This window comes from Haliotis rubra, unplaced genomic scaffold (genome assembly GCF_003918875.1).
Source record: "Haliotis rubra isolate DU_JTF1 unplaced genomic scaffold, ASM391887v1 Scf560, whole genome shotgun sequence".
Taxonomy (NCBI): domain Eukaryota; kingdom Metazoa; phylum Mollusca; class Gastropoda; order Lepetellida; family Haliotidae; genus Haliotis; species Haliotis rubra.
Genome location: NW_025767258.1, coordinates 662,974 through 676,720, shown reverse-complemented (window position 1 = coordinate 676,720; position 13,747 = coordinate 662,974). Strand labels below are relative to the sequence as shown.

At 41.6% G+C, this 13,747-nt stretch overlaps 1 protein-coding gene across 1 annotated transcript in view; it reads right to left on the bottom strand.

The window, feature by feature from the left end:
- Nucleotides 1-1,626: 1,626 nt before the first annotated feature.
- LOC124254021 (ETS-related transcription factor Elf-3-like) overlaps nucleotides 1,627-13,747 on the bottom strand; it is a 38,715-nt gene continuing 26,594 nt past the window's right edge. Inside the window, exons 3-9 of the mRNA XM_046687885.1 lie at nucleotides 12,185-12,302; nucleotides 11,010-11,132; nucleotides 9,164-9,229; nucleotides 8,275-8,406; nucleotides 7,483-7,599; nucleotides 5,740-5,926; nucleotides 1,627-4,762 (exon numbers count right to left, since the gene is read on the bottom strand). Coding sequence (XP_046543841.1) covers nucleotides 4,663-4,762; nucleotides 5,740-5,926; nucleotides 7,483-7,599; nucleotides 8,275-8,406; nucleotides 9,164-9,229; nucleotides 11,010-11,132; nucleotides 12,185-12,302 — 843 coding nt within the window. The 3' untranslated portion in view covers nucleotides 1,627-4,662. The remainder of the gene's footprint in view (nucleotides 4,763-5,739; nucleotides 5,927-7,482; nucleotides 7,600-8,274; nucleotides 8,407-9,163; nucleotides 9,230-11,009; nucleotides 11,133-12,184; nucleotides 12,303-13,747) is intronic.

Sequence of the window (13,747 nt, the reverse complement as noted above, 5' to 3'; positions counted from 1 at the left end):
CGGGGGACACTAGAAATGGGCTTCACACCTAGTACCCATGTGGGAAATCGAATCCAGGTCTTCAACGTGACGAGCAAACGCTTTAACCACTAGGCTATCCGCTGCCCCTGGTCGTTTCAGTGAATGAGTGAGTTTGGTTTAACGTTATTCCAACTGCACTACATGTCACCTGATGTGAGACGAAAGATGTAGCGATGCATGTCAAACACGCTTACCAATTTGGTAAAACTCATGAGCACTGACACAGTTGCAAACATAAGCAGGGCTCGAACCCACGATCACAACATTCTGGCGTGGCCAAGGGACGCAACTCTGCAGGTGAATATCCGGGTTAGAACTGATCTTCAGTAACCCATGCTAAGAGGCGACTAACGGGATCGGGTGGTCATGCTGTTGATCACTGGATTGTCTGGTCCACATTCGATTATTTACAGACCGTCTCCATTTTGCTGGAATATTGTTGAGTGAAACGTAAAACTAAACGAACTATGACGCCTTATGACACATTCCACTCAGCCTGTCTCATTGTGTCGATGTACACAGACGGTGTGGCTCGTTGCTCATAATATCAATCACTGGATTATGTGGTCCAGACAGACCGCCGTCGTGAGTGCAGCGTTAAACAACACACAATCACTTGCACGCATTCACAGTCGGGGGCGGTGGGGTAGCCTAGTGGTTAAGGCGTTCGCTCGTCACGCCGAAGAACCGGGTTCGATTCCCCATATGGGTACAATGTGCGAAGCCCATTTCTGGTGTCACCCGCTGTGATATGGCTGGAATATTGCTTAAAGCGGCGTAAAATCAAACTCACTCACTCACTCACTCATTCACAGTCGCATAACACAAACTGCACAAACTGGTTTCTCATAAAAATAGCATTTTTATTCAGTTCATAAAAATATGTATGTACAAAAAGAGGCATGTACACATACAATATATACATTATCAGCTGATATATGGAAAACTGTTGACTAAATTTATATCATAGTGTAAATGATATAAATTTAGTCAACAGTTTTCCATAATGAACATATCACCTTTCAATAAACTCCTCTAAACGTAACGTACAGTTGTTCATAAAATATACTTTAAAAACATCAACAATACTTTATAACATCAACGTGACATTTCAAAAACCTCTATATGATCACGCGATAGCTTAAATGCAACAACATTTCACAAAAAATGAGAATTTTACAGCCAACGAGGTCAATATTTTTTAACTAACAAATCATAATATTATCATTTATAATATACAATAGTATGCAAACTGTAATTAAAAGATGTTCGTTACTGACATGACGTCGACTCAAGTGATACGGTACACGAAAACTAATGTCGACGAAGTGATTAGGGCGTATAAACTGCTTTATTCACTGAGTGAGTGAGTTTAGTTTTCAGCACTCAGTAGTATCCCAGCTATATGGCGGTGGTCTGTAAATAATCGAGTCTGGACCAGACAATCCCGTGATCAACATCATGAGCATCGATCTACGCAATTGGGATACGATGACATATGTCAATCAAGTCAGCGAGCTTGACCGCCCAATCCCGTTAGTCGCCTCTTACGACAAGCATGGGTTGCTGAAGACCAACTCTAACCCGGATCATGACGGGTCTTTATTCACTGGCTGCCATATGGGAGGGAGTAAAGGGTGATATGTGAAGGGGTGGGGGTGGGGGAGTAGGGTGACAACACGAACCTTAACACAGTATCTGTACACGTTTCTTGACTGACAGGGGGCAGTTACTAATTGGGTTCTTTTTCAGCTCCTTGAAACGCAAAATGTAAATCACCGGTTCAAGTTAACAACACGCAAATACACAATCATAATAACATAGAATATTAAAGAAATATTCCTGGGAGTTTTATGGAATATAAAATAAAAAAACGAATTGATGTCCTGATTTGGATACCTTAATAGGTTCGTGAACTATGAAATATGCGTTCGTTAAAAAATGAATCACTTATGAAGAGAATGACTTTAAAGCCTCATTCAACAACGTTGCAGGTATGTTCAAAGCTTGTCGGGTTGACATGATTAAATAGCCCGAACCGAGGCAGTTCTTATAAGTTTACCACTTTGGTGTAACCTTAAAGCACGACTATTAGGGTCCAGTAGTTGTTCACTGCACTTCGCGAGACCTTAGTACTCCCGGTGACAAACAACGTACACTGGGTCCGATCTAGTAAAGTCATATTGGGCGGTCGAGCAAATTTGGAACCAGAACTGGTTCTTGAACATACGCTTGTCACCGGAAATGTGGTACCGGAAGTAAGCTGGGCCCCGTCTCGCAAATCGCAAGCTGGCGCGCGCAAAGGGAGCCGGGAACCAGCTTAGTGCCGGAAGTAGCGCCTCGCGAGACTTACAAGCCCTCAGATCATGGTGACAAGTGAATCGAGCTCTGCACAGCAAATTGTGGTTCCTGAGACAACTCGGCCACTCGCGCCTTAAGGTGAATGACAAATGCATGTATCTGTAATTGTATATTATGTTAGGATATACCCATTTGAAACACCATTAACGCTCTGAACACGATAGTGGTGCAAGTCCTATCATCTTACCGATGTAATTCGGGTTATCAAAGGAGAAAACACAAACCAAAGAAATTCGGAATAACCGGTGGAGAAAAGTAACAAATCAATGTCCGAACATCGACTTTGTATTCAACAAACGTAAACACTCTTGAAGTAAGCGTATTTCGACAAAATTAGAAGTTTTGTGTTTTCCTATGCGAGATATTAACTTTTAGGATGAAAAGGGAATTTTATACAACTCACGTTACCCTCATATCAAGTCACATGAGTCTTGATGTGGTGACTTCGAGTAACTATGAGTTAACTATGAGTTAAATAACGTGATCTTGGCACACGAAAGCGCGCGCTTGGGTGTAAATATATACAAACAATGATACATAATGCACAGAAATATTAAAATTGTAAATATGATGTTTCAAATACAAGAAGTAATAAATACAAAAGATTGAACACAGGTCCTGGTGGACTTCCGTACATTCGTTAGCGAAAAGTGTAATATTTAAATGTTTAATCTTTAAAATCGACAAACTATTTTTACGCCCTTTCCGGTATCGTTTTCCCCAAATAACAAGATAAAAGGGAAATAATAATAATCATAATCATAGTACGAGACGCATATTTGTTATCCTAAATGTTGGGGAAAGAATGGTAGGCCATATCGACATCTAATTTGGCCGAATTATTTCAGCTGCATTTACCGCAGTCATTAAAAATCTGAAGTTTGGCACAAGTAGTTTATCAACTTTATTTTATAAACATGAGATATGGTAATAATATTCATAGCCATGATTAACATAGATTGATGAACTGCATGTAAAGGTACATTAAAGACGCTCGAAGTTCGGCGAATTAATGTCTTATTCAAATTCAAATGCAAGTCGCTCAAACTGAATAAAATATAATACAATTCTGATATAGTCAAGTTTTAAAAACCACAAATTATTTCGCACATTGCACAAAATATATTTTTCGCCCGTGTTATTCAAGAAGTTGCCTGGTAACGATAATACCTATGTTGTATTGATTTTATAACAGTTGTTAACCGTAATACACATTAATGTTGATATTTAACAATTACCAGGGACTCAAATCAAAAGTACAATTCAAGAACACTGTGAAATTATTTATATTTAGACTATACGTTTTTCAAGCTTCGCCAAAACTTAATTTAGCTTATGAGGACTTTAATTCCTGTGTGCCATAACCTGAATCGTTTTAATCAATAGTCTTATGTTATACAACTTAAGTACTTTAAATCTAGCTTTAAAAAGCTACATCATAAACGAATTTAATTTAGGTGGTTGAACTTTCATAATACTATGCTGTTACATCAGGGAGTACCAACAATACACATAAACACATACGCGCAAGACAAAGGCTATATCACATAGAATGGAAGAGTTTTCAAGATGAGACAATGAACACAAGGTGGTTGTACCATCTAAGCATGAACGGTAATGTTTCCTTTTAAAGGAAGTCATTGAACGATACCCAAAGGCTGGCGGTCCTAACGCAACACGTGATCAAATACGCCACATTGGAATTCTCTTTCTGCACAGTGTTACACCTACCAGGATTATGTTTAGAGCAAATCGGTGACGTGTCATATACTGTTAGTCTTCATGTGGGATAAACAGCATTCGATGATTACATATAATGCTACTGTACAATGTCAAGAGTTAATTTGGATAAATGAGATTATATCTGTTTATATTGGAATGACTTGGACGGATTAATGGAGATCTTAGATTTTCGTGATCATTTTGGGGATCATTTTGGATGTATTTCAATCCCTCTTCGAAAAAGATTTCGCCATTTCACACCGGTGACAACTTTAAACATCTTTTCAAGATCATAAAAAGCGTCGTTCTTCAACAAACACATACACCAACCAACAAATTAATTTTTTTCAAGGCGTTATCGGTATGAGACACATCGATAGTTGTCAATACGTCACTTACACTCAATATGGCTTCTGATGACGTCACATTCGTAAAATGACGCCGTTATGATGTCATCTATTATGGCTCATTTTCGTTCCTGTCTGTGACTCGGAACTTCCGCTAATTGACAAGGGCAGTGTGGTGTTTCTGTGCTTTGTTCACAGACATGGTTGACACTCAGTTCTTCCTGTAGGGCTTTGGAACTTGGGGCCAGTTGAACTTGTAAACTAAACGTGTGCCCTCAATCCTGGACATCAAGCCTGACTTGTAGTAGTGTCTGTGGAGAAAGGGGTCGCTGTTAATAAAATAGTTCAAGTGTGGGTACATTTTCTTAGCTCCATTTTTCCTACAATCATTACCGTGATTACTACTACTACTACTACTACTACTACTACTACTACTACTACTACTACTACTACCGACCCGTTAGGACCCGGGCTAGAATTGATCTTCAGTTACCCATGCTTGTCGTAAGAGGCGACTAGCGGGATCGGGTGGTCTGGCTCGCTGACTTGGTTGTCATAGAGCTAGAATATTCCTGAGTGTGGCGTAAAACTAAACTCACTCACTCACTACTACTACTACTAAACTGTACAATGCGTGAAGCCCATTTCTGGTGTCCCCTGTCGTGATATTGCTGGAATATTGCTGAAAGCGGCGCAAAACTAAACTCGATCACCACTCACTCACTACTACTACTACTACTACTACGTGGTCTAGTGGATAGATTGTCTGCTCGGAAAGCGTAAGGTGCGTTGTTCGATCCCCAGCCTCGGCATACGAAAAGACGTTAAAATGGGGAAATTTTGATTCTTTGCCTGACCTTCAGCACGAGTGCGTGGGTGAGTTTAGTTTTACGCTGCACTCAGCAATATTCCAGCTATATGGCGGCGGTCTGTAAATAATCGAGTCTGGACCAGACAATCCAGTGATCAACAGCATGAGCATCGATCTGCGCAATTGGGAACCGATGACATGTGTCAACCAAATCAGCGACCCTGACCACCCGATCCCGTTAGTCGCCTCTTACGACAAGCATGGGTTACTGAAGATCAATTCTAGTCCGGGTCTTCACGGGTCACCTTCTGCACGACGAGGATAAAACAAGCACAGAGGATTGGTCTGCTCGGAGTGTAGCAAAGGGATTACACTGTAACAAGTCCGGAATAGCACAAACACACACACATGAACGAACGCACGCACGCTCGCACACACGCGCGTCCCTCAACATCTGCAACGTCATCAACTACTCACCTGATGCCACGGCTGAGTTTCTCAAAGGTCATGTCCCTCTTTCGTTTCTTCTCTCCCCACATCCGACTCATCACGGTGGTGTCCACGAACTTGAACGTGCCTTCGCTTCTGTTGACCCACTTGGCGAGGTCTGGTCGGTTTTCCAAGACTTGCAGGATGAACTTCCACAGCAACACATTCTTGGCGCCTGCAGAGAAAATGGCAAGTTACAGAAATTCCATTCCTGAAAGCAACCTTCGAGGCTCAGTCCATCGCAGCTTATCCTACAACGTGGTCTGTTTCCTTGTGTCGTGGTTTTCATTCTACACGTAAGTTGATTTGTTGAATAAGACCGTACAGAAATAGTCTATCTCTATGACTGACTGTCAATGACTGACATCATGAGCATCGATCTACGCCATTTCTTTGTGGGATGCTTCTAAATTATGTTCAGGACGTTGCTTTGTTGGTAATCCATGCACAAACATGTCCCCAGTCCCCTGTGATGTTAAAAACAATCATTTCTTTCAAACACTTTTTGGCATTTTTGCTCAAAGTTACCTTTACGATATTTATCGATAATCGATCGATAGTTAGTTAACGACATATATCGATAGCTGGCCCCATGTCGATAGTCGCATCTTACAAGGAGATGGGTTGCAGTGCACCAAGTTTAACCAGGATCTCCATTAATCCTCCTGTGTAAGTCCTAACTTGTACAAATTAGTGCAGATCAGGGCTAGAATTGGTCTTCAGTAACCCATGCTTGTCATAAGAGGCGACTAACGGGATCGGGTGGTCAGGCTTGCTGACTTGGTTGACACGTGTCATCGTATCCCAGTTGCGTAGATCGATGTTCATGCTGTTGATCACTGGATTGTCTGGTCCAGACCGCCGCCATATAGCTGGCATATAGCTATATGGAATAGTGCGGCGTACAACACCAACTATTACGTATAACAAGGACGGCGTATTCAGGTCACTCAGGTCGACCATTAGCAACGCCCAGTGGGGACCATCCCCTCAAAACGTTTTGTTGAAATAATACTTTTGGTGAAGCGTCACTTTTTCTTTAAACTGGTGACTCAAAACTAACGTGACAAGACAACAAATGTGATTGTAAGATATTCACGGACAGATACTCCAGTGAAACTAGACCTTGAAACTTTGCACGAATTCATTTTTGTTTAAAATCATTTTAACCGAAATTCGTGCACCGATCTTTACATGCACCTGCTTCAGAGGAAAGTACAATATGCTTGAAATATACCACACAAATACAGTGTGCTATAAGCTATGTTTATAACGAACACGCTAATAATGAACTGGAATTTTCGTCCCGGCGTCATGCTGTAAGCTAACTCTAAATGCATATTACGAACTACGGATAAAACGAATTTACACATTTACATTCGTTATAACCGAAGTTTACTGCGACAAAACGTCACGACTTGATGACACTTTGCCGTTGAAATACACGACAACGCCAGAAAATAACCAATATCGATAGTTCCACCAAAAATCCAAATAACCGTATATGTCGAACAATCTTGTAACCAACCACAATTATTATCAGGTGATCTGATCAAGCCACAGGCGATCTGAACAAGCCACTTAATGATAAGCCCAATAATATTCTGACATCAACCCTTATCATGAACATGCTCTTTCCTGCATCTGTTGCTTGTTCCCTGATACCAGGTGAGACTTAGTGCAGGTAAATCTAGTCGACTAGATAACCCTAGATAAGGTACTGAAGCTCACCTCGTCGACTCTTACAGTATGGTTTGATGTAGTCCTCGTCAGATTCTTCCATCATGGCTAGTTCCGCTTTCTGTTTTGTCCAAATGTGGTCAAACATCGGTAGAGATGACTTGTACTCTGTTAAGGATCAGTTACACATCATTGAGAGAGCGATTATTGGGTATGTGAGTGAGTTTAGTTTTATGCCACACTCTGCAATACTCCAGCTATATGGCGGCGATCTGTAAATAATCTAGTCTGGGCTACTATGACGACTGGGCGACCCCACCGCCCCATAACAGTCTGGAAGAACCGAGATATTGAAAAGCAGTAAATGAATTATTTCAGAAACCATTAATAAATTAATTATTTCAGAAACCATGCCGGCAATGGTCGGCACCAAATAACGGCAGGTCATTGAAATTATCGAAATACAGCAGGTGAGCGGATGAATAAATTAAAATGAACATGTGATGTAATTACTGTTATGTGACATGAAGTGAGTGAGTATGATTTGACAAGGTATTTATAAATCTTCTGGGGCCGTGGGGTAGCTTAGCGGTTAAAGCGTTCGCTCGTCACGCCGAAGACCCGGGTTCGATTCCCTTCATTGTATGAAGCCCATTTCTGGTGCACCCCGCCGTGATATTGCTGGAATATTGTAAAAGCTGCGAAAAACTTAACACACTCACTCACTAGAAATCTTCTAGGGTTATCACAGTTGGAGGCGGCACCGGAAGTGGGGAATTTCATGTCGCGACTTCACCTTCTTTGACTTGTATTGATGACAAAACAATAGTAACATGTCCCTACCTGATGGTTCGAAGGACGTCGGGCTCGGGGCACCGTCGCTGAGGCTGCTGTGGATGCTTGTTTCGCCGTCACTGTTGCAGTCTGTGCCAACAATCTCGTCCAGGAACGACAAGTCCTCCAACTCCAGAACAACTACAACAACAAATATGGTCATAGAAAATTGAATGGGTGATTGTTTTACATCAGAGTCAGAGGTCTCACGGCTGTATGTAAATAACTGTAACGGGGCGATGGGGTAGCCTAGTGGTTAAAGCGTTCGCTTGTCACGCCAAAGATCCGTGTTCGATTCCCATTATGGGTACAATGTGTGAAGCCCATTTCTGGTGTCCCCCGCCGTGATATATTACTAAAAGCGGCGAAAAACTCAAACTCGTTCGCAATAACTGTAACGTTAAATGCAGGGGGCATGAGGTATGTGGGGCGTCATGACATCGACAGGTTGGGGTCACGGAAATTATGGGGGAGGGAGGGTAGCGTCGGGCGAGGGCATTTAAAAATGAGACAGTTTGAGTTTTACAAACATTTTTTTTAAATGGTGATGGTGAGGGTGGAAGGTTGTCTCAAGAAATGTTAGTCCTATGACCAACCCTCCCTCCCCCCTCCAAACCACCCCGATAACAAATGACCAGTCCCTAAGTACGGTTTATTTACTCTACACGAGGCACACAATAGGTGACCTATCTATCGGTCATGTCAATGGCTCATTTCCTACTAGATGTAAACGAGGGAAGAATGATGGACACAATAGGGAAATACTGACCCCAATAAGGAAACGGTATTCCGTAAAGACAATATTGATGCGTCCTTGTCTCTTAATTAAGGGACATCATTTCTGAGACAAAGGCACGAGAACGCTGTCGGCGGAAAATGTCGCCAAGGAAACACTTACCGCTTTGATTGTCGTCTTCGCTGTCGGCCGAGACTTGGGGCACCTCGGGAAGGTCAGTCATCCAGTCTGAAATTTCGGAAGTTGAATTATTTCCCACAAATCTATAGATCTGGTAACTTTGTCATTGTTAACCAGAATTATTTTTGGACACGCATATAATGACCTTGAAATGAGCTTTTGTCCCACATTTCAGACAAAATGTTTTAGCAACTCAGTTGACGCACAAATATCTATTTTCTGTTGTACGCGGAATATATACTCATGCCAATAATGGTTGTCACCCCCTTCAATTTTTTTAATTGGAGAGGCGGTGTGAGGTGTGTGTGAGGTTGGGGTGGGGAGGGGAGGGGGGTGACAACCATTATTGGCATGAGTATAATTAGAATTTTTTAAAATATATTGTGTTTTAATGTTGTTTTCTACTAATTTCAGTATCAAGGAAATACTCGCTTTACATCGTGTGTTTAGGAAAGAAGGTGACAATTGACTTTTATGATTATTTTTTACTTTATCCAACCGACATGTTCTTCATAGATCATATTAAAAAAAAAGATTTTTTTCTCGAATTTGAAAACCCCCCAAAACAATCTGAACGTAAGCCGAAAGCTTTATATCACGGTTGCCGTGGTCGGGGTGATGGTAGCCTAGTGGTTAAAGCTCTCCCCCATCACGGTGAAAGCCCGGGTTCGATTCCCCGGATACAAGGTGTGAAGCCAATTTCCTTTGTGCCCCATTGTGTTATATTGCCGGGATATTGCTGAAAGCGGCGTTAAACCCAACTCACTCACTCACCCTGAAATGTGTCATATGTGTATAGAAGGAAGCGCAACTGATATTAAAACTTCTACTTCAAGAACCCATTTTCACACGTCGGGTAGATTTATGTAATTACACGAAAACAAACTGTCCATGATTATAATACGAAAATACATGTTGATTCAAAAAATTCATTTGTAATTTTAATTTCTTGCCATATTGTTCGTAAAATTCATATAATTTGCCAGTCAATTTAATCAAATGATCTATTTTTAATGCCACAGACAACATTTGCATTCAAAATTCAAAATTGCAATTCATTTCCTTGACAGCCTGACCAATACACAGACCGTCCAATGTGGGAAGTCTTCGGACGATGTTGCAGGAAAACATTCGCAGCTATTGCTGACAAAAACGTAACTGTTGTTACAAAATATCCCCGATTTTCCGGTGACACGGATCAAGGGAAGATCAATCATGAAAAATGACAGCTCCGTTTGGCTATTGAGAGGTGGCTGACAGCCCACGTGACCTCCATACACACGAAATGCTGGTTCCCTAACAACCACTCTTCCTGCTTCGCGAATGTGGAAGGCTTCCCTTGGCATTATTATTCATTCTGGCTACGTCACAAGACCTCAGACGCTTTTCGTATGTTAGTTATTGTCACGTTTTCTTCATGGGTCAAAAATAACGAATTATTCTCAGTCAAATCTTGGCAACACATCGTTTTTATTCGCTATTCACACTTTCCATTACACTTCCTGACAACCGTTGGGTTTGAAAGTCTAAGGATAAATTTGTTTTACTTTTTTAAAAGCAAGCTGACATGTGTTTTTTCGACTCCAGCTGATGGTACGACGCAATGAGACATATTACTGCTCAATACGTCTCCGATATATCAAACCTGGCTTTTACATTTGACGAAGATAAAGTAGTGAGTTAAACTTTAAAGTCGCATCGACATTATTTCAGCGAGTCTAAGTAAATATATAAGTATCTGATTTATCTGTCACCTGTTATCGTCACTGACAACATTTGTAAGATAACCATAATGTTTACGGATTTCATATAAAATAATTAAACTCACCGCTGATATATCGTTCCTCGCTGGCTGCTAGTATCGTGTAGGTGGGGTGCTGATAATCAGACATCTCGGGGTAGCCGGAGCTGAGGCCAGTCTCGACGCATCCGCCGCCAGGCTGCATTGACTCTGAAGGCATAATGATCGTATTTAGTTCAAACTGGTCGCCTTAAATGCCTTTTCAAATATTAGACTTATAAATATGCACTGTTATCAACCCATATTGTTTCCATAAGGAGTTTCCTTATATATTGCATCAATATTGCTAATTAATGATATCGTTGATTGTATGCGTCTGTCCCATATCAGTTCACAAAGCATACAAATTCTAATTTTAATAGATACTGTTATCACTCTTTCCTTCTCCTTAAAATAAATAGTCGTACCTGCCCCGACGTTAAATCAATTTACACGCAAGGATAAACAGTTGTATTTCAGTGTGCATGGTTCAGTTATCAGTTATCAGTCATATGTAATATGGAGCGAGTGAGTATGGTTTTACGCCGCTTTAAGCAATATTCCAGCAATATCACAGCGGTTGACACCAGCAATGGGCTTCACACACACACATTCTACCCATGTGGGAACTGGAACCCGGGGTCTTCGGCGTGACGAGAGAACGCTTTAACCACCAGGCTACCCAACCGCCCCTATGTAATATATAACTTATATCAGCTACTTCAATATAACCAATGACCGCCGAAATGGAACTGACATTGCTGTCAAGAGTCCGTCGCAATTTAGGAGGCGACTAACGGGATCGGGTGGTCAGGCTCGCTGACTTAGTTGACACATGTCTCGTACCCCAATTGCGTAGATCGATGCTCATGCTGTTGATCGCTGGATATTCCGGTCCAGACTCGATTGTTTACAGAAGGCCAGCCATATAGCTGGACTATTGCGGAGTGCGGCGTAAAACTAAACTCACTCACTATTACGAAGTGATTATGTGAGTTCGTTACAACCATAGTTTACTATACTGTACTTTCATTAGTAGGCATGAGATCAATAACAGTCTGGAAGAACCGAGATACTGAAAAGCAGTAAATGAATTATTTCAGAAACCACACGATGTAGAGTCCCTAACTGCCGGGACCTCCTCCGTGGTGTAGTGGTTAGAGCGCCCGCCCGGAGAGCCAAACAAACAGTCGGAAAATATCGGAAGCGATCGGTTTCCTTACCTCTGATTGCTGCAGCAAGGTCTTCTAACGTTGCTTCGGTTTCGTTTATCATCGGTGGCATATGGCTCTGGTAGTGTCCGAATGTCTGACTAAACTCGGGTAGAGCTGTGTGCGGGAACTGTCAACAGAAATACAAACAAAGGCTAATGAGACGAACTTTGCTGCAAAATCTGCTGCTTGTCAAGATGCTCCAGACAGTTTTCTTTACGATAGTGAGTGAGTTTAGTTTTACGCCGCTATTTAGCAATATTCCAGCAATATCACGGTGGGGGACACCAGAAATGGGCTTCACACATTGTACCCATTAGGGGAATCGAACCCGGGTCTTCGGCGTGAAGAGCGAATACTTTAACCACTAGGCTACCCCACCGCCCTCTTTACGAGATCCATTCAGAATATCACTATGTATCTTTGACACCACAGGTATCATCGTTGCGTAGGGTAGCCTAGTGGTTAAAGCGTTTGCTTGTCATGCTGAAGACCCGGGTTCAATCCCCCACATGGGTACAATGTCGTGATATTGCTGAAAAAGCGGTGTAAAACTATACTCACTCACTCACACACATTGGTATCATCAGGTAAGGGATCATTGTTTTCTGGCCTTGTCTATTGTTATATCGCTTTGAGCATGCACCTGGTGAATGGATACAGCGCTTTATAAATTATATATTATATTATTATTACAACTGTCATCATCATCATCATCATCATCATTATAGACGTTGACGGTCACGTCTCCGAGATTAACAAGCTACAAGTGTAACTTAATATTTGAATATCTGAAACATCGAATTGTGTTGGTTGTTATCCTTGTATATTCAATTTCACTTTAGCCAGCCAAACTATTACACGCATATATCAACGTTCATTATGGGTGTTCATTACAACAGAAAGAGGCATGTTTATAAACACCGACGTGTGGAGTCCATCACTCGGAACACTGGTGAACCGTCGTCTAGCTAAGATACATAGCGTTCACTAACATGACTGACTGACTGAGTTTGGTTTTACGCCGCTTTTAGCAATATTCCAGCAACATCACGGCGGGGGACACAAGAGATGGGCTTCACACATTGTACACATGTGGGGATTCGAACCCGGGTCTTCGGCGTGACGAGCCAACGCTTTAACCATTAGGCTACCCCACGGCCCCTCACTAACATGAACGCTTATCTTAGCTAACCGTCGTCACACGTTTACTGATTAACGTCACAACTCATCCGTTATATTTGGGTTACGTTCAGAAAAAGGCAATATTCTGATTCATTCTTAGTTAGAATCGACTTTTCAACCGGATGTCCGTATGTCCGATCTGTACAATATGGGCTAAAGGTTAGTTACAGTAGCTCAGTATATGCCGCGGGGAGACTGGCATGTGGGCGGATGCACGTTGGATGTTTATGCTAATTATATACATAATGGGAAATTGGAGCTGACTGTGTGCAAAGCCGAGTCATACCTAATTGAATTACAGGAGGTCTTTGTTGGAAGTGTATCCTGATGTAATGAAATTGTAATTTTATCTAACTTCGTAAAATTGATACATTGTTTGACGTTGTGAGC